At 36.8% G+C, this 23,385-nt stretch overlaps 1 protein-coding gene across 3 annotated transcripts in view; it reads left to right on the top strand.

Annotated features, from left to right (window-relative positions):
* The first annotated feature begins 20,438 nt into the window (after window positions 1-20,438).
* PEX5L (peroxisomal biogenesis factor 5 like) overlaps window positions 20,439-23,385 on the top strand; it is a 196,985-nt gene continuing 194,038 nt past the window's right edge. For all 3 annotated transcript variants that reach the window (XM_016128015.2, XM_016128013.2, XM_016128011.2), the window contains exon 1: window positions 20,439-20,914. In XM_016128015.2, coding sequence (XP_015983501.1) covers window positions 20,894-20,914 — 21 coding nt within the window. In that variant the 5' untranslated portion in view covers window positions 20,439-20,893. The remainder of the gene's footprint in view (window positions 20,915-23,385) is intronic.

The following is a 23,385-nucleotide window of genomic DNA, read 5'->3' as shown; positions in this document are numbered from 1 at the left end:
AAATGTCCTTCTCCTCACCAGACTCCTTCACCTGGAAAACTCTACTTATCTGTCAACTCTCAGCTCGGATAGAACCTTCTTTATAAGGCCTCCCCACAGGAGTTTGTTATACATGGTAAAATATAAAATGCATCATGTTGTTTCTGAGTAAAACTGACCTTTGAACAACACGGTTTGAACTCCATGGGCCCACTTATACACAGATTTTTTTTTCAATAAATGCTGGAAATGCATTTTCTCTTCCTTATGATTTTCTTAATAATTTTTCTTCTCTCTGGCTTACTTTTTTATAAGAATACAGTGTATAGTACGTACACGAAATATGTATTAATTGACTGTTATCAATAAGGCTTCCGGTCTACAGTAGGCTATCAGTAGTTATGTTTTGGAGGAATCAAAAGTTGTATGTGGATTTTCAACTGCATGGAGTTTTTTTAAGGGTCAACTGTAAATGGCAATTGCTTTCTCTTATGCTCTGAGGCCTTTTTTATATAGGTTTAATCCCCAGTAGCTGTTGATTACTATGCCTGGTGCATAGTAGATGCTTGATATATATTTAATACACAAATAATTAAACAATAAGAGCTGGTTTGAGCAGATCCTTGTGGGAATGGGTCCTAGGATTGGAGAAAGAGATGCTTAAGAGAGAAGGCAAAAATATACCAACTTTGTTTTTGTTGTTCTGCCCTGGGCTAATGTTTGGTGAAGACGATCCCTCAGGCTTTGCGAAAATCTTGAACTCTGATTACCTGTTTGCCATTCCCCACGCAGGTAGGTTTGAGCTGCAAATGTGTGTTGAGATTCCCCCCAAATCAGATGAGTATCAAAGGTAATAGGTAGAAAATAATTTTTCGGAGTTAGCATAGAAGATAATGTATTTAGCAAACAAAAATATAAGATACCCAATTAATTTCTTTTCAGATATACAATGAATATATTTTAGTTTAAGTATGTTCCATACTTATATTTTATCTGGCAACTCTAAAATAGGACCATCATTTGAGTTTGATGATGTTGAATGTTTTGTTGAACTTATGAATGTCCCTCTTTTCTCAGAGAGATTTATGGCAGCATAAAGTAAAAGAGACAAGATAGGTTAGTAAATTAGAAATAGGAAACTAGGAATGAGTAAAATCTATAATTAATATAATTGAGTGTTAAATTTTGCCCTAAGCTTTCTGAAACAGTGCAATAAGTCATGATAAATTATATACATCTTAGGATTAAAAAGATCATTCCTTAGGGTGAAAAAGTATTATTATAAAGAAAAAATGTTGTGTAATAAGCTGTATTTCTAGTAAGAGGGTTTGGATGCAAGTCCTTAAGCAACTAAAAACAGCTCTCTGAACCTCAGTTCAGAGTTCATCTGTGTGATAAACCCCAACCAACAGTGCCCAACCTCTTTGGCACCAAGGACTAGTGCTCCTATGAGAATCTATTTCCTGGTGATCTGAGATGTTGCTGAGGCAGTGATGATAGTGCTGGGGAATGGCTGCAAATACAGATGAAGCTTTGCTTTGCTCTCTTACCCACCACTCACCTCCTGCTGTTCGGCCCAATTCCTAACAGGCCATGGACCAGTCCATGGCCTGGGGATTGGGAACCCTAATCTATAAAATGGAATTACTATCATCTGTTCCAGTTATCTACTTATGGCTGAATAACAAATTATCTTATAGTTTAGAGGCTTAAAAAACAACCATTTTATCATAGTTCATGATTCTGTGGATCAGGAAATTGAGCAGGCTTTAGCTGGGTGATGTGTCTGCTCCATGCAGCCTTGACTGAGGCCGCTCAGTGGTATTCAGTTTGGGTATGAGCTGTTCTGAAAGTCTAAGATGCCTTCACTCACATATCTATGCCTTAGCAAGATTGTGTGAAAGGCCAAGCTCAGCTAGGATTGTGGCTTGAGGTACCCACATGAGGTTTATCCAGTATGACAGTCTTAAAGTAGTTGAACTTTTAACACGGCAGCTCAGGGTTCTCAGAGAGATTGTTCTAAGACACAATAAGTAGAAATTAGCAATCTCTTAAGACCATGTCCCAAAATGGGCACAGTATTACCTCCTCCATATTTTAGTGGTTAAAATTAACATCACAGGGCCAACCCAGATTCAAGAAGAGGGGATACAGACTCAAAAGGAGGAATATAAAAGAAACTGACCATCTTCCACTCTGACCCTTCATGGGAAGATAGAATGAGATGTATGCACAAGGTCAAATAATGTAAATGGCCTGTTTTGAGCTAGGGTGCCAGTCCTATCAAAATCTCCCTTAACCATACCCCCTACATAATCCCTGCTGGAGACAATCCTTTAAGCCAAGGAAAAATTATAAAAAAATCTGTGTAGATCAGATGGTTGGGATCCATATAGATACTCCTTAGAAAAACATAAGAACCCTAATTGTTTATAGCAACTGATAGATCAGATACTGATTTCCAGCCGTTTCTAGAATACTAAACCCTGCCTTAGTCTTTTGGACCAGAACAACCACATTGTTTTATTCAGCAAGTAACTCAGGTGCCTAATTTATATTACTAGTTTCTGAGATTGAAAAGATTCTCAGTATTTTAGAGAGAGAGGATTTTGTAATTTAAAAAGAAATTAAAAAGTAGCTGGTTCATGAGAGAAAAGGATCATTTTCATTTAAAAAAATTCTAATAATTTTTTGCTCTGTTCATTAACAGAAGAAAACCTCCCTTAAAACTTCACTTCACATAATGAGTTGCTAGTCTAAGGAATTATGCACCCAGGATTAATTCTCTACCATAATGTTTCTTACACAATGCTGGGCACTCCATTCCCAACTCTATTCAATAGCAGCTTTGAGATTTTAGAACAACTCTTCTGCCTCCAAATAGTTCTTCTGTTATCACTTTGGGGTCATTATTCACTATAGCTGAAGAGGTGCTTTAGAGAAGTCCTTGTTAAAATGGCATTGAGCACCTGCTGGACTTTAATAACTCACAGGACTTTACTGCTGGAGAGGACTTCCCTGTCTTCATCCTTGCCTATGGCCAAAGAAGTAAGAGCCAAGGTAGGGTCAGTGACCTGTGTAAGCTCACAAAGCTTTGATCAGTAGGAGCATAACATGATTATAACAAATTTACATCCGTGTAATATTTGATAGGCCATAAAGCACTAGTGCTTATTTGATGTAACTTATCTTAATAACCTTTTATACAAAATTCTTGAAGCCAAAGCACTTAAAGACTAGCCAGGGGTTCTTTCTGCTACACAGCTACCCAAGAGAATAAGATGTACATAAGACAGGTAAACTTTGCTTTGCAGAATCAGGGTGGGAATAGGATGAGGATAAACCAGGCATACTGGTTTAGGAGGACAGGCTAGATAGATTATCTGAGTGAAGAAGAGCAGGGGAGTATCAAATGGGGAAGAGCCCCCAAAGGGAAACAGCTGTTTCCCAAATTTCCTTAGGGGTTAATCTGAATAGTTTCTTCCTTTTTCATGAGTCCTTTTAATGGCCGTAAAGGACACCAGTCTCACGTGATCATATCTGCAAAAGAAGGACTTGCCTGAATGCAGACTGCTTAGCCTTTTCTCCTGTCCTTTAACTAACTGCTTTTGCTGAACTGTTAATAAATTCCCAAGTGTTCAAGGAATTTCCATTTCTGCTTCTCTCAGCATGAAAGAAGGCAACCTCTTTCCAACCCAAAGAACTCGGTTAGCAGATGTTCAGAGGCATCAGGAGCCATCAGTTTCTTTGTCCTTTTTACTTATTTAAAAAGAAAAGAAAACATGAAATATGATTTTTGTTTGTCTCTCTTGCAGGAGCATTTGCCCCCAAGTTTCTGAGATGTTATTTCTAGGCTTGTTCTGTCAATATCTGAAGAATACTTTACAGCAATGACATAGTTTCTGTATGCATGAGGAGAAAATAAGCAGCATACAGTCTCTAAGGACAGTCCTCAGCCACAGAGCCTGAGAATATGGCTTATATCCTTTATCAGTGTCAAAAGACTCCAAATTGTGGGTCTCTTTTCAGCAAATCTAGTAGTTGCATTTCTAAATTAAAGACCCTTGGGCTATTTTGTAGTATCTAAATTTAGATAGATTAAATAGGTAGACATAGATAGGTAGACTGATGATAGATAGATAGATAGATAGATAGATAGATAGATAGATAGATAGATGATATAGATAGATAGATAGATAGATAGATAGATAGATAGATAGATAATAGATGATAGATAGATAGATAGATAGATAGATAGATAGATAGATAGATAGGATAAATTAGTAGATGGGAGAGAGATAGATAGATAAAGATAGAGATAGAGATAGAGATAGATAGAGATAAAGATAGAGATAGAGATAGAGATAGAGATAGAGATAGAGATAGAGATAGAGATAGATAGAGAAAGGGTAGTGAGGTAGAGAGAGGAAGAGAAAAGTGCAATTGATTTAGATATATATTAAAATTGTTAAACTCTATCAAATGTTTTATGAAAACCTAATTATAAGAAGGCATAGCTGAGGGCAAATACTAGCCCCACTGTTGTAAGAAGATAAGAAATAATAGTCTCATCGACCCCAAATGTGTCTTGGTGCTAGAGACATAAAGTGACAAGATTGGTATGAATAGTAACAGTAATCTCAAGAGATGTTATTTTACTAGAAATTTCAGATGCTCTCAGGAAGATTTTTTCCAAAATAAAAATATTTCATTTTTATTATAAAATTATTTTATAGTTTATCTACAAATGTCAAAGAAAGTAGACCAAGAGAATCTCTTTCCGTTCCCACACACTTCCCTCCTCACCCCACAACACACATACTTCCTATAACCCCAATCCTCAGAGGTAGTCGCCTAACAGTTTTAACATAACCTTCTGGACTTCTATGCACAAATAAATATTTTAAATTAATGTGTCTATACTTTACATAATGTTCTACGATATGCTATTTTAATCACTAGTGTATTATAGCCATCTTTCCACTTCAATAAAGCTCATTTTTTGGTAATGATTACATAGACATTCATTTCCCAAAATCCACTTTAACCAATACCCTACTGAATTTAGATGGTTTTCAAATTTTTTTTTACTGAGTATAGCCTTATGATAAGTTTCTTGCAATGAAATTTTGGGCCAAAACAGTTACACATTTTGTAACATAATACATTTTTCTAGATTGTGTTCTAGAAGATTATAACATTGTTCACTCCCACTTAGAACCTATAAATTATTCCTGGGAAGATTTTTGTGCTGCCAGTGGCTGCTTCATAGGAAAATTGTCTCTGCCATTTAATGACTATTGAGAAAGTAATGATTTTTTTGGAAGCTAGAGAATCAATGAATGAGACACCATGGGGCTCAAAGACTTGTTCAAAACTCAGTAGTGGCTAAATAGCCTTCTTAAAATCTAGGGCCAGATAAGATATTTGACTGTTTGAAAAGTATATGTCCCCATGTCTTCATTGAACACTATACAAGTCCCCCAGCAACTGCTTAATGGGATGTATTTGAGTTATATTTTTTTCCTTCCGTGTGGAATGCACTTAGAGTAAAGTATAATAGGTAAAGCACTGGGCAGGAAGTTATGGTACATGGAGCTGATACCAGCTGTGCCACAGTGGGGAAATTGATCTGTGAGGACAAATCGCAAATCAGGCTAGGCATGGCTATTTAAAGTCAGTCAAGCATAACGGTCGTGGCTATTAGTTGTGGTTAGATAAGCGATGAGGCAGAAATACTGGTTTGTATCAGCAGAAGTCAAAATTGGGTGAGAAAATGAGAAACACACTTCAGAGCAAGCAGAGCAAGAGGTCAAGTGGAGAAAATGCTTCACAAAGGAGTCCAGACTCTGAATATTGCCCTAGATAAATATAACTTAGACTTTGTTGAATACCTTCTGAATTGTAATTTATTCAACAAAGATATAAACACACACATAATGCAAATAAACATATATGTATTGGTGCACATATATGTATACATACATACATATGTATGTATGTATATGTGTATTCGTATATTTATATATGTATATTTATTTATTTAAGAATATAGTAGTAATCAGAAAAAGTCTTTGTTCTTTTGGAGCTAGCATTTCAGTAAAGAGTACTAAAGATGCTGATCACCAATTTCAATATGTGTGTTATAGGGTGGGAGTACTCCACTCTACCAACAATTCTTGGACGCTGGCTGGGTGTCCTACTATTCAATTCAATCTGACACTACCTACCTAAAGGTAGCATCAGATTCCAAGGTTAAAGGCTCAGTCCCAGAAGATTTCCCTCCTCTTCAGCTGCCAAACACAAGTTCATGTTGTCACCCATGCTTCTAAAATCATGGCTATAGATGGGAGATTCCAACAGCCCCTCCTTGGGTTCGACTAATTTGCCAGAGCAACTCACAGAACTCTGAGAAACATTTAACTTACTAGATAACTGGTTTATTATAAAAAGATATAAATCAAGAATAGCCAAATGGAAGGGATGCATAAGGCAACGTGAGGGAAGGGCCCTGAACTTCTCTGTCCTCTCCAAGGCCACTTTCCCCTAATGTCCAAGAATTCACCAACCCAGAAGCTCTCCAAACCCTGACCTTTTTGGTTTTTATGGAGACTTCATTACATAGACCATTGGCCACTGGTGACTCAACTCAGTCTTCAGCCCCTCTCACTTCTCCAGATGTTGGGGGTGGGGGCAGATTGGAACTAAAAATTCCAACCCTCTAATCACTTGGTTGAGTCTACTGACAACTGTCATCTCATTAACATAACAAAGGACATTTTTATGGATCTCTTCTTATTGAAAATGCCAGTGGTTTCAGGAGCACTGTGCCAGACACTGAGGTGAATACCAAATATATATTTCTCGTTGTAGGTCACAATATCACAGGGACACAAAAAATAAACAATAGAAAAATATATATGAAGCCAGGTGGTGGCAACTGCTATGAAAAAAATTAAAGCATGAAATAGGACATAGAGAGTAATCGAGGTACTATTTTAGATAGAATGATCAGAGAGATATCTTTGGTAAGAATTTTTGAGCAAAGGCTGGAAAGAAGTGAAAAAGTGATCCATGTCGGTAGCTGGAGGAAGAACTTTTTTTGTACAAATTGTCAAAGTTGAAGTATGCTTGGGGTTATGGAGGAGCAGCAAGGCTAGTGTTCCTGGAATCGACTGATGAACAAAATGAAGTGTAAGACAAGGTAAAATCAGAGAAATTATGAGGGCAGACCATGTAGTATTGCAGGCCCGAAGATTCAGATTTGAGCTGAACAGTGTTTTAAAAGAGCTATTCTGGCTGCCTATGGAGAAGTCTGCAGAGGGGAGAGGGTAGAAGCAGGAAGGCCAGCTGGGAGGCTACCGCAGTCTAGGTGAAAGATAACAGTGATACAAATCAGGATGGAGAGGTAGAAAGAGTAGTCTGCCTATTTCAGAGGCAGAGTGGACAGGATTTGCTGATGGATTGAATTTAAAGTTTGACAGAAAAGAAAAAAGCAGGAATGAGTCAAGGTTTTTGGCCTGAACATCTGGAAGAATAGGATTGCTGGAGGGAAAGCTGTGGAAGGAACGTATTTAAAAGGAAGTGGGAAATGTTTTATTTGAATAACCTGTTAGGTTTGAAATGTTTATTAGGTATTTAAGCAGAAATGTCAAGCAGTTGAAAATATGAGTCTGGAGTTCAGGAGCAAGAACAGACTAGAGACAAAAATGTTGAATCATCAATGTAAAGAAGCTGAGGAACTGGGTTAGATCATTTAGAAGATGAATGAAGATAAAGACAAGAACCGAAAACTGAGCCCCTGAGCACAACCATGTTCAGCTGAGGAGGAACCAGCCAAGGAGAGGAAGAAGGAGCTGACAGTGAGGTAGAAGGAAACTCAAAAAGAGTGATGACCCAGGGGTAAAACAAAGGAAACGTTTTAAGAAATGGGAAGTGACAGTCTGTATCAGTTGCTGGCAACAAGTCTAGTAACATGGGGACCAAGAATTCACCATTAGATTTGATGACATAAAGGTCATTTAGTGACCTTAACAAAGCAGTTTTTGTGGTACAGAGTGGTCAAAAGCCCGAAGAGATTAGACTTCAGATAAATTAGAGAAGGGAAAGTAAAAACATCTAGAATAGTCAAATCTCTCAAAGCATTTAGCTGTAAAGGAAGAAAGAAAAGGATTGATAGCTGGAAGATGATGAGGAATTAGGAGTATGTTGTTATTTTAAGGTGGGAGATACTTCCATATTTTTAGGTTAATGGATGTGAGCAGTAGAGTGGGAGAAAATTATAATGTAAGAGAGATATGAAGAGTGTAGGCATGAAGTTCTAAAAGAGACAAGAGAGAATGGGCAAGGATTGGACTCAAGAGCAGAAAATTTATGTTTTGAAACTAAAGGAGAGTAAAGCAAAGCATTTGGGCACAGATGCAAGTAGATTAATAGATGAGGTGGTAGGAGAGCATGGAAATTATCTTTTCGGCTTTTTCCTGTTTATCTAGTGAAATAAAAATTTGAAGTAGTCAGCTGAGAGTGAGTTGAGGGAGAGAAGTATTGAGGATCAACAGCATGAGACAGGGATTGACTAAGGATATGATTGGCAGGCAGCACCAAGGACCCACTTGAGATCTGTGGTTCTGAATTTAAGGTGATGTCAGCAATATTTAGCAGGTATGGAAATAGTAGGAGATTGTATTTAATCAGGGTTGGGTTTTTGCCAGGTGATTGTGATGGAGGGAAAGAGGAGCAATGGAATTGACATAGTAATTCTTATTATCATAATTATAACAATAGTCAAAATTTATTAGTCATCTATGATGTGCAAAATAGCATTCTCACTGTTCTACACAATTTATCTACAATCTTTGCAACAAATCTTAGCAGTAGGCATTGTTAACCTCATTTCACAGGTGAGGAAACTAAGGCCTGGTGACACTCTGATTTATAAAAGCCACATGTCAGTGTAAGCAATGTCAAAACCTGTAGAGAATTTTTATAAGAGTTTATTGAGTTTATTTGAGCCAACTGACAACATGCTGGGAAGCAATATATCAAATGCTCTGGAGAATGAGAGTTTTGCAGTTTCTTTTATACATTTAGAATTAAGAGAATGTAAGGAAGATTACATGAAAATGGGAGAAAGTTTGGTGGAGAAATCTCTATGAATGGATTACAAGATAATTAACAAGATCATGTACTCCCTTGAGGTGGTTACGCCTCCAAGAGGTCTGTAAAAGAGACATTTCAACAGTTCATTAACCCGGATGAACAAGAACAATAGGCAGGGCTTGTTTAAAGTGAAGATAAAACTTTTACAGGCCTGGGGTGTGACTACCCACCATGACCTGTCCAGTTATGATCAGATCAGCCTATGAAATTACTTTCTGTTAGATTTATTACAAAGCCACTTTTCTTTCTACACCCATATGTCTGGCATGTATCAGAGTTGAGATTCAATGATATTTTATATGTCTTAAAGTGAAAATAATGACTGTAGTATTATTAATTTTAATTTCCTATTCATGGCTCATTAGAATGGTAACAGGGGGAAAGGGAAGCATGACTGCTGGAGTCTGCTTTGGAAAACACACCCCACAAACACCCCTACCAAGCAACAGTAGAACTGCCATGATATACAAATTCAAATACTTGGAAATTCTTTCTGTTTGCAAAGTTTTGAGACAATGGGAAAGAATAGGGAAAGCCATTAGGTTCTTTGAATTGAGCCAAGCCTAAAGAATTGATTCTAAGAGATTTGAAACTTTTTGAAACATCCTTTAATTTCAAAGTTTATGGGATTCTTTCTGTCTTTCATAGTGGGGGAATGGTTTCACCTTTTGGGCTCGAGACTCTTTTATTTGAGGAAAAAAAAAAACATTCAATGGGCCTTAGGCAAAGCAACTAAAAGAGCAAGAACTTGATCTCAAATGGACAGCGAGGAGCAACATTGCTCTGCATAATAAATAAGAAGCCATCCATTGGTATCATTTCTGGAATTCGGAAATGTGTCCAGGTTTAGGAGCCCTGATGATGGGGAGGAGCAAGCCCCTGGAACATGGCACAAGCCAAGGAAAATAGGTGAAAGGCCAGTTGGAAACAGCAGTATCTACCCTCCAATTATAATTCCCATCTTCTACATTGTGAATCCCATTCTGTGAACCCCCTTCTTAAGTCTTTTATAAAGTCTTATTAAAAACCACAGGCTGGTCTTACAAGTTTGGAGGAGTTCAGATGGGCCCCGTGTCCGCACATGAGACAAAGTGTTATGTGAATTGCTACGGAAGCCTGAAAAATGGTTAGAGAAAGCAAGAAACCCAAACATACTATCCAGATGAATGGGGGCCTGTAAGTACTCTCTGAGAAGTCTCAGAAAGAAGAATTACAAACAGCACTTCCTGCTACAAAGAACCTCTACTGCTTTTACTAAAGGACGAGAACTCCTGAAGCTGAAGAACTTGAGGGTGCAGCTGAGTTACAGAAATCACTTGGATCTCTCTCCTACACAGTTTTAACAGGACTTGTAAATGTTCATGTTTCTGCCTTACAGATAATAAAAATACAAGATACCCATTCTAATGTTAAATGCCTAGAATTTGTGATTTGTCACCTAGAGTTGCTAGCTCCTACTCCCCGGCTCACAATATCACTCAAGAGAAAAAATGTTACATGAATTCTTAAGATGCAAAAGAGAAAAAGAGAGGATCCTGCTAATTAGTTATTCATAAACTCATTTTTCGGAATCCATGTCATAAACTTAGTTTTTAACGTGATGAATTTATGTAAAAATATGTTCTTTTCACAACACTTCCACCTTCATTGAAATCACTTAGGTGAAGCTCTAAGGCCTTCATCTATCTCTCTTCCTTCTTTTGCTTTATTGGAAAAACTTCATGGCAAAACCTCATTTTAGAAAATTCAGAAAATATGGAAATACAGTGTAAAACTCAAAACTCAGAGTATCACAGAGAAGACACTGCTGACATTTCAGGGGCATTTAATCCCAGTACAAAAAGAAAAATAAATATACACCCCCACATACAAACATCTCCATTATCTGTAATACCTGAATATAATCTGCTTTTCAAAATATGTTGTATAGCAAATTTTCAATTAACAGAAGTCATATTTCATTCTTCTAAACACACAGAAAAAATATGTTCCCAGCCCATCAAAACCTTCTAAATAATTTTTCTTAAATATCATTAAAATACTCTTAAACGCAAATGTAGCAATCCACCAAGAATTTCTGCATAATATAAAGCATATAGAACACCAATAACCTAAATATTAAATTCTTAATGAACTCATTATTAGGTATATTTACATACAGTACATGTGGAGACTGCAGATTAACAAATGCAAATTACATTTTCACTCTCTACCACAGGAAATATGTACTGTAACATAAGCAATAAAATAGTGAATTAGATAATAAAGTAACATCTGAATTGAACCTGGGCTGGCAGGGCCTTTGGGTGCCTCACAGAAGCATTGCTGGTGGTGCTGAATGTCAGGATCATCCGGGAGAGGGTGGAGAAGAGAAGGTGACGGTGCTGATGCGTAGTATGTTTACACTCCTGTGGGGAGCAGGTGCAGGGAACTGCGGTGCACTGTGCATATTTTGGTCAGGACTCGGGGAGCAACTGAACAGTCCTCCCCAGACAGTGTTTGCAAACTCCTTGTTCTTTTACTTTTAATTTAGATAATGGATTTCAATAGTGAATTGGTTGATCAATTTTGGTAATTTTTTTTATTCTTTTTTTTTTTTTTACCAGTGATTACAATGAGTGTTTAGATAGCAAGGATTTTATATACGTTTATACATGTATGTGTACATACATACACATGTCACCTATATATACAAACACATTCTTCTATACATAATATTATGAAAGAAACCACTTTTTTCATTAATATTTACTAAATACATTTTCCGTACCATTAGTTTCCAAATCACTATTTTTAATGATGAATAGTGTTCTATTGTATCCAATTACCATTTTTCAATTTTAGCCATTTATGTTGTTTCCAGTTTTTCATTATAATAAACACGCTTCATATATAAATCTTATAGTAAACTTGTGATTATTTTTAAATTCTTGAAAGTGGAAATACTAAGTCACTAGCTACATTTTAAAAATTCTTGATCCATGTTGCCAAACCATCCTACGTAAAAGTTGCACTAATGACAATACCCCCTGCAATGTAAGAAAGAATACATTTCAAACACCTCTCCAATACTGAGCATTTCCTTTAAAAAGAAAAAAAAATCTGTGCCAATTTAAGGAACAATGATGCTTCTATATTTAAATAAGCATTTCTTCCATTATTATTTTTGCTTTTTTACTTGATCATTTATATTTGTTGACTATTTATACTTTATTTTATGAATTTTCTATTCATGTTTTGCCCATGTTCCTGCGGGATTATTTTTTTTTAATTTATTCTTAAAGTATTTGCATATTAAGTGTATTTGTCCATTGTCTGTCTTCTATGTTATGAATATTTTTTTTCTCAAAGTCTGAGAGGTTCTAAAGCTCAGGCTTACCAAATTGATCAATCCACTTAGGAGTACTTGATATAAAATGAGGCTCATCAATTCATTATAGCAAATTTCCCACCCACCTTACCTCACCTCGGAAGTTTTTTTTCTTTACATTGAGTGAGAGAGTAACATCTCTTTAACTCTGGTTTAGGCCTCCCCTGGTTTTCAGGAAGGCCCAACTGGCTGGTTTGTGAGTTCTTACACTCCATTTCCTAAATCACTCAAGCCCTGGGATTCCAGCAACTTTTAGCTGGGAAAAAGTGTTGGCCAGGGCTGAGGCCTTGATCAAGTTAGTCCTTCAACTTGTCAAACCTTCACATTCTTCATCTGTAAAATCAAGTGCATGATCCTGGTGATTTCCAATATCCCTTTCAGCGCTACCTTTCTGTGGGTCTTAATTTAGTTAATACTGCATATGCTTGAAATTAACTTTTCATTAGAAAGCTTAAAAGACTCCATTTGTTTTGAATGCCTAATTCTTTCTTTTGCTAAATGAATAAAACCCATAATTTCTTTTCTTGATTAGCATTGACATGTTTCTTACATACTTACTCGCTAAAAATTGACTGCATCATTTCAGGAAACTCAAGACATGTTATTAATGAAAAGATGGAAATTTATTCATTTAACAAACATTTAGTAAGCACAGTGTGTCAGGCACTGTGCTTAGCCCTTTCTACACGGGCTAAATAGCTCTTTCTACAAGGATTTCACAGCCTAGAGGAGGAGGCAGATTTGTAAATAAATAATTACAGTCTTGCGAGATATCACTGATGACATGCATATACAAACAGTATGCAGGCACAAACAAGGCACGAAGGAGAAAAGGAAAACTTGGCAGTGAAGCTGACACTTGAGCAAAAGCCTGAAACAAACATGGATTCCCTAGGAGAAGAGGGGAGCAAGAGAACTGCTGATGGTGGGGGCAACACGCATGAAGGTGTGATCAGAGCGGCATATTCTGGGGACAGCCAGCAGCTGGATAATCCTGGGTTATACTTGAGAACTCGCGGGATTATAGTGAAGAGCTTTGCGTGTCCTGAAAATAATAAGGATTTTATTATCTTGTTATGGAGAAAGTTGAAGGATTTTTTAAAAAGTGATTTGCATTTATTTTTGACTGTTGACTCTCATTCTATTATAGAAAATCAATTAGAATAAAGAGAGAGAGAAAGCTGAAAAAATTAGGATGCTCTTATAAATTAGTCCACAGAGGATATGAGTCTAATAATATACAATATTCTAGTGATTCTAGTGATTCACTCTTTATGAAATTTAAACAAAAAAATAGTCTCTCCCATCCAGCTATAAAATGTCATAACCTTTAATAAATACCAAGATTTTTTTTTAAGTTATAATTTTATAAGCATTTACTCACAGACATTATGTATAACATCGAAATTTTATTTCTTCTTTCAAAAATAACCTTAAGTTTTCATTTTCTCCTGTACAACTGTCATTTGTAACAGTAGGTGGAAATGGGATAACTTTAAAAACAAAACAAACAAACAAACAAAAACAGAATTATCCTAACCAGGATTAGAAATCATGGATTACCATGAGAAATAATTCCAGATCCCTTATAGATTATAGCACCTCTATAATTGTTTTAAGGTTACTTATCTCTTTCTCTAATATGAAATCTTTAAGAACCAAATCCCCTCTCTTTTTGAGTAGCAAAACTAGGTCATTTTCATTGATTAAAGGTAAACCTTTGATTGTATAACATTCCTAAAATGTCTTTGCAAATCTTTATGAGGAAAGCTAGCTTTTCCTAAATCTAAATATTCATCCATTGCATTTTCTCCATTTGGGAAAATTCAGATATTCTCATAAAAAAATTCAGATATCAGCTTTTTTATGGCATGAACTAAATTTTATCATCACTATGGACTTTGAGCTAATTAGACTCCCAAATTCCTTTACTCAGTCACAAATAGAATTGCTTGTTTCACATCAGTAAAAGCATATCATGAATAAGGCTCTTGACTTCATTGGTCTTCACATTCTTCATTTGAAAAAGGAGAGAATCAGGCCACAAAAGCTATAAGCTTTTTCAGCCTTTACATTGTGTGAGTCCACATAATATCAACATGGTTTCTTTACTATTTTAAAGAATTGTGTATGACATATGCCTTCAGAATAAATTATTTTATTTTCAAAGCTTTTATACTTTTCCAAATACTTCCAAAACAGTTTATGCTCTTCAGTTATTATTGAGAATTTTCTACATACAAGATGTTGTAAGTTATTTAAGCACAACAAAGAATTAAACAAGGTTCACCATCTGCCTACATCTAATAGGGAGTAAAAGAGGACCAAAATAATTAAACGAGGGAAAACTTTATGAATTAAGAAAATTTTGTCTCATAAAGGAATTTTCAGCAAGGGGCTGCATTCAACTAAAGGATCAATAAAAGTTTCATGAATATAATGGAATTTGAAAAATGAATGAGCTTTCATTCCAAAGGAGTAAGAAGAGAGAATACATTCCAAGGAGAGGAAAGAATATAACTTGGACCATTTGGGGGGAATAATGTAAATATAAAGTTATTACAAAATTAGGAAATACACAGAACTAAAAAAATGATAGGGGCCAGTTTATGAAACACCATTGTACTAATAAGTATTCCTTTGGTTGCTAGTGACAGAAAATCCAGAAAAGAGAATGAAATAAGTAAAAGTTGATAGGTAAGCTTGTTTTAAGTGTGGTTTATTTAATGGCTCGAATTTTGTCCCCAGAAGCCTGCCTAGACTCTTCCTCTCCCAGACTGATATCCTTTTCAGGTTTGGAGCGCTAGGTGCTGGCAGCTTAAAACCTGCATTAGGACACCCAGTCCAGAGGAAGAATCAATCTGATCCAAAATAAGCGGGGAGCTGAGTCCATTTGCTCTGGTTGATTGACTTGGGCTATTCGCCCATCCAAACTGTGTCATATGTTCCACCTCTGAAGCCTGTAGTAAAATGTTTCCCACCACACAAATGGCTCAGAGTGGAGAATGGCGGTTCCTTAAAGCAAAGGGACAGTTCTTCCTGCCACTAGAGAAAGACATGGCTCTGGGTAGCAAAATACGTTCTATGACTATATATTAAAAGCTAAAGTTTTTAGATGTTAGCAGGCAGTAGGAAGCCAATAAAGTTTTTGAACTGGCCAATAACATGATCAATACTGCCTTTCTGGAATTAATCATACTGCAGTGTACCTGGTAGGTTGGAGTAGGAAACGTATGGAGGTAATAAAACGAGCTTTGAGATTGGTAAGAGGTTTAGGTAGTCTTCAGTAGGATGATGGTGGTAAGAGTAGAATGCAAGAGCCAAAAACAAAAGACATTTTGTTTGCAAATGTTTCTCACCATGACTAAGAAACTCTAGAAAGTACATTTAATATTAAAAGCAATATTGGATCACTGAAAGAAGATAGCTACAAAGAAAATAACTAATGTAAATTATTTTTGGTGTAATTTCTTAAACTGATTCAATAAGAGGCTCAATCTGAACCACCCAGCTTGTTTGTTCATTTGGAAGAACATTGCTGCCATCTCCTAGTTACCAGAGTTTATGTACTTGAAGAAAACTTTAGTCATAATTACCCCTGACAGCCTGGGGTTTTCTGTGTGAGCTTCTGAAACTCTCCAGATCTAATGCCCTGAACCAGCTAATCTCATTTAATGTGTCAAAGAGGGCAAGTGAGCAAACTTTAAAAACATGTCCCTCCCTCTGACTGAACAATAAAAACCAATTAGTCATTTTAATTTGAGTCTACAGTTATTTTGACTTTTGTTCTCCTACACCATCTTTGAGCAGCAGGGTTTGAATTGTACAGATTATAAAAGAATGGTTGAATCACCAAAAAACTATTATCCCTAATTTTTTTAAGTCCACAGCATACTGACATCATTATTACTCAGCTTTTTAAAAGATTTAATAAATCCTGAATTTGCAATAACCATTTAATATGCAGAGGATTCAGTTACTAATAAACAAAATTTAATTTGGTCAATACAAAATATATTCTGCTACCACTCAACTCTTTATTATAGTAATTAAAATTGCAAGCAGTATTAGCAAAATTCTTGCTGTAAGAAAGCTGGGTGTGCTATGATTTTATGTCATGTCTTCTGGCCACTCAGAATACAGTTAGATTATCTCACAAATGGAGAGTGATATGTGTTGTGCTTTTCTCTTGGTACTGATGTTGCTCATGTGCTATCATTGCAAAAGGCAAGAGCTAGCTAGTTTTGCCACCTATTTACATGAATAAGTAAACCTTCTAGGCCATAGTGGAGCTCAGATTTGATGGTGCATACAAGTCCCTCGGGGATCTTGTTAAAATGCAGATTCTGATTCAGCAGGTCCAGACGGAATGGGGTCCGAGAGTCTGCATTTCTAACAAGCTCTCAGGAGATTCTGATGCTGCTGGCTGAAGACCATACTTTGAGTAACAAGAGTCTTTGAATTTAAAATGAGAAGCATTTTCTGGATCTGGGATATGGTATTAAATCATGCCCATTTTAGGCTGAAAAACAACAACATGAAAGGAATAAGACATGGATTATCTTTATTTTCCTCAGAAACAATGCATGCCTTAATAATATGAATTATTCTGAGTTTAGCTAGATAATCATGGCCCAGCCACCTATAAGTAAGACTGTTGCTGATGGCAGCATTACTGCCTGTGATATACCTGTGTGCAGGTCTGGTAAGAAAAGTTTCATTAGTAATTGTTCCTTCCATAGTGTATATGGAGACATTCTTTTGCTTCATATAATAGAAGTAATCATTTGGTTTGACACATTACATCTTCAAATTTATTTTCATTTTCAAAGTTATTTTTCCACCATTCAGTTATTAATGTGAAAACTGGAAAATATCATAAAAGGTCAATATATATAAAGCATATAGATGTTTGGCAGAGATTTCCACTTTTATTCAAATATTTCCGGTATCAGAGAATCAGGCATATGGCTGTTGCCACTTACTTCGGTTCCAAAAGAACCACACCTTTTCCAAACTGCTGCATCTTTGGTTTGTTTATTTACCTTCTGCCCACTTACCTTAGTGATTCTGGGATTTAGGGGGCAGAGATTATACAAAACAATGCTTTCTCACCATTATTGCAATCATAAGATAAATTTACACACATTTTTCTCCTTTCAAGATCTCTTAAAAACAACCTAATTTGCAAAAAAAGCTTTCTACAAATATAATTATATTACGATTCAGCTTTTTAATGTGTATCATAAAATTCTTCAGGTTCACCAAAATACAGCACACACCTGCTTTATCTTATCAATTTCATACTGGTATATCTTCTTGGTGCAGTTTATTTTGCACCAAAATGCCAGATTACTTGAGCTAAAATGCTAGATTTAAATGACAGTTTTTGGCCTAGCTAAATGGCATATATAAATTTTTAGATGGTTCTATGAATTGAAAGTATCTCAAGATACTGTCACTTGAGTTGGTAATCAGCCAAGTGTATTTGATCACAAGCCTCACTCATATTTATAGGCTTTGAAGGAAATACTTGTGCCATAGAGAGGCTTACCGTTCACAACTGAGAAGGAAATGTTTGACTAGAAGAGGTTAAATGTGAATTCTTGGGTAGAGGAAACATAGAAATCGCATAACCTCTGTAGTTGTTATTTGTTTGTTTTTATGAAAAGTCTAGACAGATTTATCTTTCTGGGATGGTAAAATGTACTCTTATCAAGTATCTGGACTGTGGATTCCATGGAGATAGAGACCACATCTGGAATATTCATCAGTGTATTTCAGCACTTGGTACAGCACTCACACATACTAAATTCTTAATAAATATGAGTGAATGAATGAATGAATGAACAAATGAACAAGTAGAGGGATGCTTTCACAGATGCACTTATATTCCTAAGGTTTTATGAAAATACAAAGTAACTAAATGAGTTACTTAAATTTAACAAAAGGATATGAGTTCTATCTTCAGCTCTAGGTGGTTGCCTTGCTTGTCCAAATACTTTTATGGTTGACAGCTCCTTGAATCTGTCATTAAATAATAATAAGCATAAAATGGATTGTAAAACTTTTGCCCCACTATTACTGCACAGATGTCTAGCTCTTTCAAATCAAACACTAAAATTTCCCCTAAGGTTTTTAGACCAACATGGTAGCATTTATAATAAATAATTTTTCCCTCTTAAATTTGTAGAGCTTGAGGTCTCAGGAAATCATCACTCATCTTTTCTGAACTGGAAAAAAAAGTCTGTTTACATATACATAGTGGTTTATAATTTACAACTCCCTTTGTGTGAATTCAGCTCTCAGCAGCCCTGTGCAGTGGGCTGGGAAGATATTTGCCTTACCTCAAAAGTGAGGAAATGGAAAATTAGTATATTTGCCCAAGAGAGTGGTGAGGTAGTGAGAAGGAACTAGCACTTTTATCTATTGCCCCCTATTCCAGTGCTCTGTCCTATTAAAAAAAAAAAAAACAACAATAAAACATTTTACAGTTTACAGTGCTTATGAACATATTTCAAATTGCAGGATTTAAAAAATGTGTTTATCATGATTTAGACATGAAAAAGCTGAAGTCTAGAGGGTAAGGAAAATTGTCCAATGTTAACTATGGGTGGAATTGAATAGGAATCCACGTATCCTGCCTACTAGTCTGTCGTTTTGTGTTTGATTGGTTGGTTAGTTGATTGGTCAGTTATTTCGGGACCTCGGATGCATTGAATTGATTAATAATTTCTTTGGTTCATTTTACACTCTTTTTACTAGTCCATACATGACTTTGTTTTACTTAGTTACATAGTAATTTGTATAGGGTAATACATGTCTGTGAATCACCACCCAACATAATAGCTAAGATGTTGACAACCTTCATATAAAGTGCCTCCTCATCTCTTTCCCAGCCTCTCTCGCTCAGGGTTACCAACATTCTGAATAATGTATTCATTGTTCTACGCTTTCCTTTTCATATAGTGTATGTAAATATATATTTATATTCCAAGGGAGTTTTTGTTAAACTTTATGAAAGGTATTTCTGCTATGTGCAGTATTTGGGTGATTCTATTATGCCGTATATAATTTGGGGAGCATGTTGTTGTGTGAAGTTCTTTTAACCAACAAAACTAGGTAATCGGCATACACACATACACCAGCCCATGATGTGTGTATATACATTTATAATGTAAAAACTACATCAAACTATCCTGTCTCTTCAACTTGAGACATATTTAAATGCACTCCACCTGTATATTATGAAGACCTATTTATCCAACAAATATTTATAGGGTGCCTACTATTTGCTAAAAGGTACTCTACTGTGCTGTGCTACATCCGTGCAAAATGCAGTCCTTTTCTTCCCCAAAGTATTCCTGATCTCGTGGAAGTAATATCGTATATGTAGACATAGTCGGACAATAAAAATAAATATGCAAAATATACAAGATATTAGATGGTAAGTGCTAAAGGAAAAAATTATGGAAAGCATTTGGGGACTGAAGTTTGGGACTTTAAATAGTAGGGTGCTCAGTGATAAATGGGGAGTGGGGGGAGTGGGAGGAGCCCCTATTCACCGAGTGACACGAAGATAACTTGTGAGAGTCGAATCAGAAGTAAACTCTTCAGTAATCCCCAAGCTCAGCCTATTATGTCTGTAGGATGACGGGCTCAGTCGATATTGATGGCCTCCAAAGAGACAATGCATTTTTCTCCCTCTTTTCTAGCTGGCCATCCGCTGGGCTAAAATCGCCCTGGCAGCCAACGCCGCACCTGAACGCGTCGCGCCACCACCGCCACCGGCGGGCACTTTGCCGCCGCTTGTGTGCATCCCCGAGCACGCGCGCGGTGCTTTGTGCGCCGCCCTCTGGCCCTTCCCAGGCCCGCCGGGGGCGCGCGCGCGTGCCCGGCCCGCGCCCTCTCAGCAGGGACGCTACCGGGAGGGCGGCGCGCGCCCCGCTCGGCAGCTGCGGCGGTGGCTGGTGTGGGCGCTCACGTCAGGGCTGGGAGGAGGAGGAGGTTCGCGGCGAAGAGAGTGAGAGAGACATGAGGCAGCCCAGCAGGAAGCGAGAAAGAGTTCGGTGGGGAAGGAGTGAGTTTTAGACACCCGGCGAGCAGGACCTGAGCCTGCAATAGAAGCGTGGCCGCCTGGGCTCCTAGCCGCCTCTGCGCGCTCTCCCGAGTTCGCTTTCAGCACCGCGAGCGGAGAACAGTTCCCGGCAGCCCGCCGCGCTGCCGAGCGGCTGCTGCCTGCGGGCTACCTGAAGCCTTGGACCCGGCTCAGGGGCATCCTGTGAGAAACCAGTGTGCACGCCGCCGTCTCCCCTCTGTAGGTGTGCAAGTTAATACGGGAAAGCATCCAGCGACCTCAGGAAGCCTTGAAGAAGTCGAAGCAGAATGTACCAGGGACACATGCAGGTAAGACATTTCCATTGAACTGGAAAGAAATCTTAGGGGCTAAATTAAGAGCAAGGCAGTTCACCAAGTTACTGTGGTCAAGTGCTGCCTTCACATAATTCAACAAGTGAAGTGGTGCAACATAACCATGACATTTCTGTCGGGTGCTATCGGTGAAACTAGACGTGTTTCTGAGGCTGGAAGAAGGGGAAGAAAGACCACCTTGGAACTCCAATCAGGAAGTTTGTTTTCTTTGTATTCCCTGAGCCTGTTTCTTTAAACAAGATCAAGGAATCCAAACAGAGGAAACCTGGAGCTGACCGTGTTTCCGCCGTAATCCTATTGATGCAACTGGGCATGTATGTCAACTGAAGGACAAACAATAATAGGAAAGACAAAGCTTTTCCTTCACCATCTGCAAAGGCTCCTTGACAGTTAGAACACTTTGCACTTTTGTATTATTTTTTAAGTGATAATTTTTTAGATGATTCGTGCTGTTATTTCCCCCCTTTCAGATGATGGGACATTGTCACCTATTCCTATAGTCACAAAATGACTTAGGAGGATGAATTTCAAACATATGTCCAAGAGGCTCTACTGTTTACCAGGGGAAGGGCTACCTTTAGTTATTAATGTTCATTTGAGCTGAGCTGCTGCTTCTTTCTGATGCACTTTACTCTCTTGGGGAAGATTACTTTAACCTTGACTCCAGTTCTCATTCACATGGTTGGTTCTTCCTTATAAAGGCAGGTGTATGCTTTAGGAGTGGGGGAATAAAATACTAACTCAGCTTTCTAAAGTATAAACTGAGCTCTTATTGCTTTTCCTAAATGCTTTAGTCTTCAGTTTTAATGTTTGGGCTTCCTCTCCATTCCAAAGATGGTCAAATGCAGTCATTATATGTGATGTCTTCACCCTAGTGTGTAACATATGTGCATATGGAAGATGTGGTTTCTGTGTCTTTTAGAGTGATTGAAAATAGATAAATGTGTTGTTGCATTCATGACTTAGTACTACCCAAATTTAATTTCCAAGTCTGTGGGGAAATTCTTTTGGACTATAATTTATTTTTGATATAAAATGGTATTGTATCATATTCCTAAGTTTTGTAAGAATTCTGAATCAGCACTATCAGAATTCCAAAAGCATTTCCTGTATAACTGACATCATCTTGTTTTGAAAACTATTAATGAGATTATATCACAGTTGATGGGCAATAATTTGTGAGTGAAGTATATTTCTAAATATATATAATAAATATGATCTGTATGCTTCTTATTAAAGCTACATTAACTGGAAAGTTTACTAACAAAGAAGCTTTTAAATAATGACTGGTGAAAAAATTGACAAAGGATTATTACTATACTTTTATGTTTCATCTCCACCTAAGAATGATACCTACAATTTTATGTGTTATCTATTTATTATCCCTAAACAATTTCTCTATAAGAGTAAAATAGGAAGGTTTCTTCAGAAAATTGTGCATTCCCACAAAATTCATAATTGACTACTTGGACGTATAACAAAAATTTTCCACCTCATTTTTTATTTGAAAATTCATTTTTGTGAATGAATAACCTAAGCAACAATCTGGTAAATTCAGGAACCCAAAATAATTTTAACTCAATTTCTGAATATCAGGGACATTATTGAAACTTGAATTATCTAGAACAATGTCTGAGAGTTTCACTTCACTTTTAGAGAATAGACAAAATGTAAGACTGCGTATGCTCCAATCTTATTGGGTTTTTTTGGCTTATGCACTGCTGTAACAACAAATATGATGGCTTGCAGTAAAACTCACAAATCTTTGCTTCCAAACTTAACTTGAAAATGTTACTAAATAAAAACTAGAATCAATACACTTGCCAAAATTTCAGAGCACGACTTTTTTCCTATTTACTATTGACCATTTATGTTAAGCATAAAACTTCTAAGGCTTTACTAGTTTAGTAGCTATTAAATGATATGATCATCTTAGTGGGAATTCCCACTCCCAAAAACTGCTCGTTACAAACTGATTCATAATATAAATATTTGCTTACATTTTAAAACCCCAATCTCTTCCCCAGAGAATAGTATTTAGCCTATAGACAAAATCTCCATCATCTTGGTATATTTAGATTAAAGAAAGAATCTCTTGTTAAGAAAAATAGAATTATTTTCCTGTGTGTACCTGACTCTAATCATGAGGTAGAAGAAACATAGCCCAAACACTACAAAGTGTTTGTTATTAAAAATATGAATACACAAACACACCTGGTAAAGTGGACCAAGGATGAATAGATTTACTAACATTTCTGCCAACTTTGGAGATCATTTGAAACACTGATATTTCTTGGCTAACACCTTAAAGCAGGAATGAAACAGAAAATATTTGCAATCATCTGCTGTGCTTTCTAATTCTTCTCTTTTCTGTATCCAGAGGTTTTTTAATAAAATGCATTGTAAATAGTCTGGAATGGGGGCGATGTTCACATGAAGCCTTAAAA

Source organism: Rousettus aegyptiacus, unplaced genomic scaffold (assembly GCF_014176215.1).
Source record: "Rousettus aegyptiacus isolate mRouAeg1 unplaced genomic scaffold, mRouAeg1.p scaffold_m13_p_4, whole genome shotgun sequence".
Lineage (NCBI taxonomy): Eukaryota > Metazoa > Chordata > Mammalia > Chiroptera > Pteropodidae > Rousettus > Rousettus aegyptiacus.
Note: the sequence above shows the minus strand (reverse complement) of the source record. Positions and strands in the feature narration are given on the sequence as shown.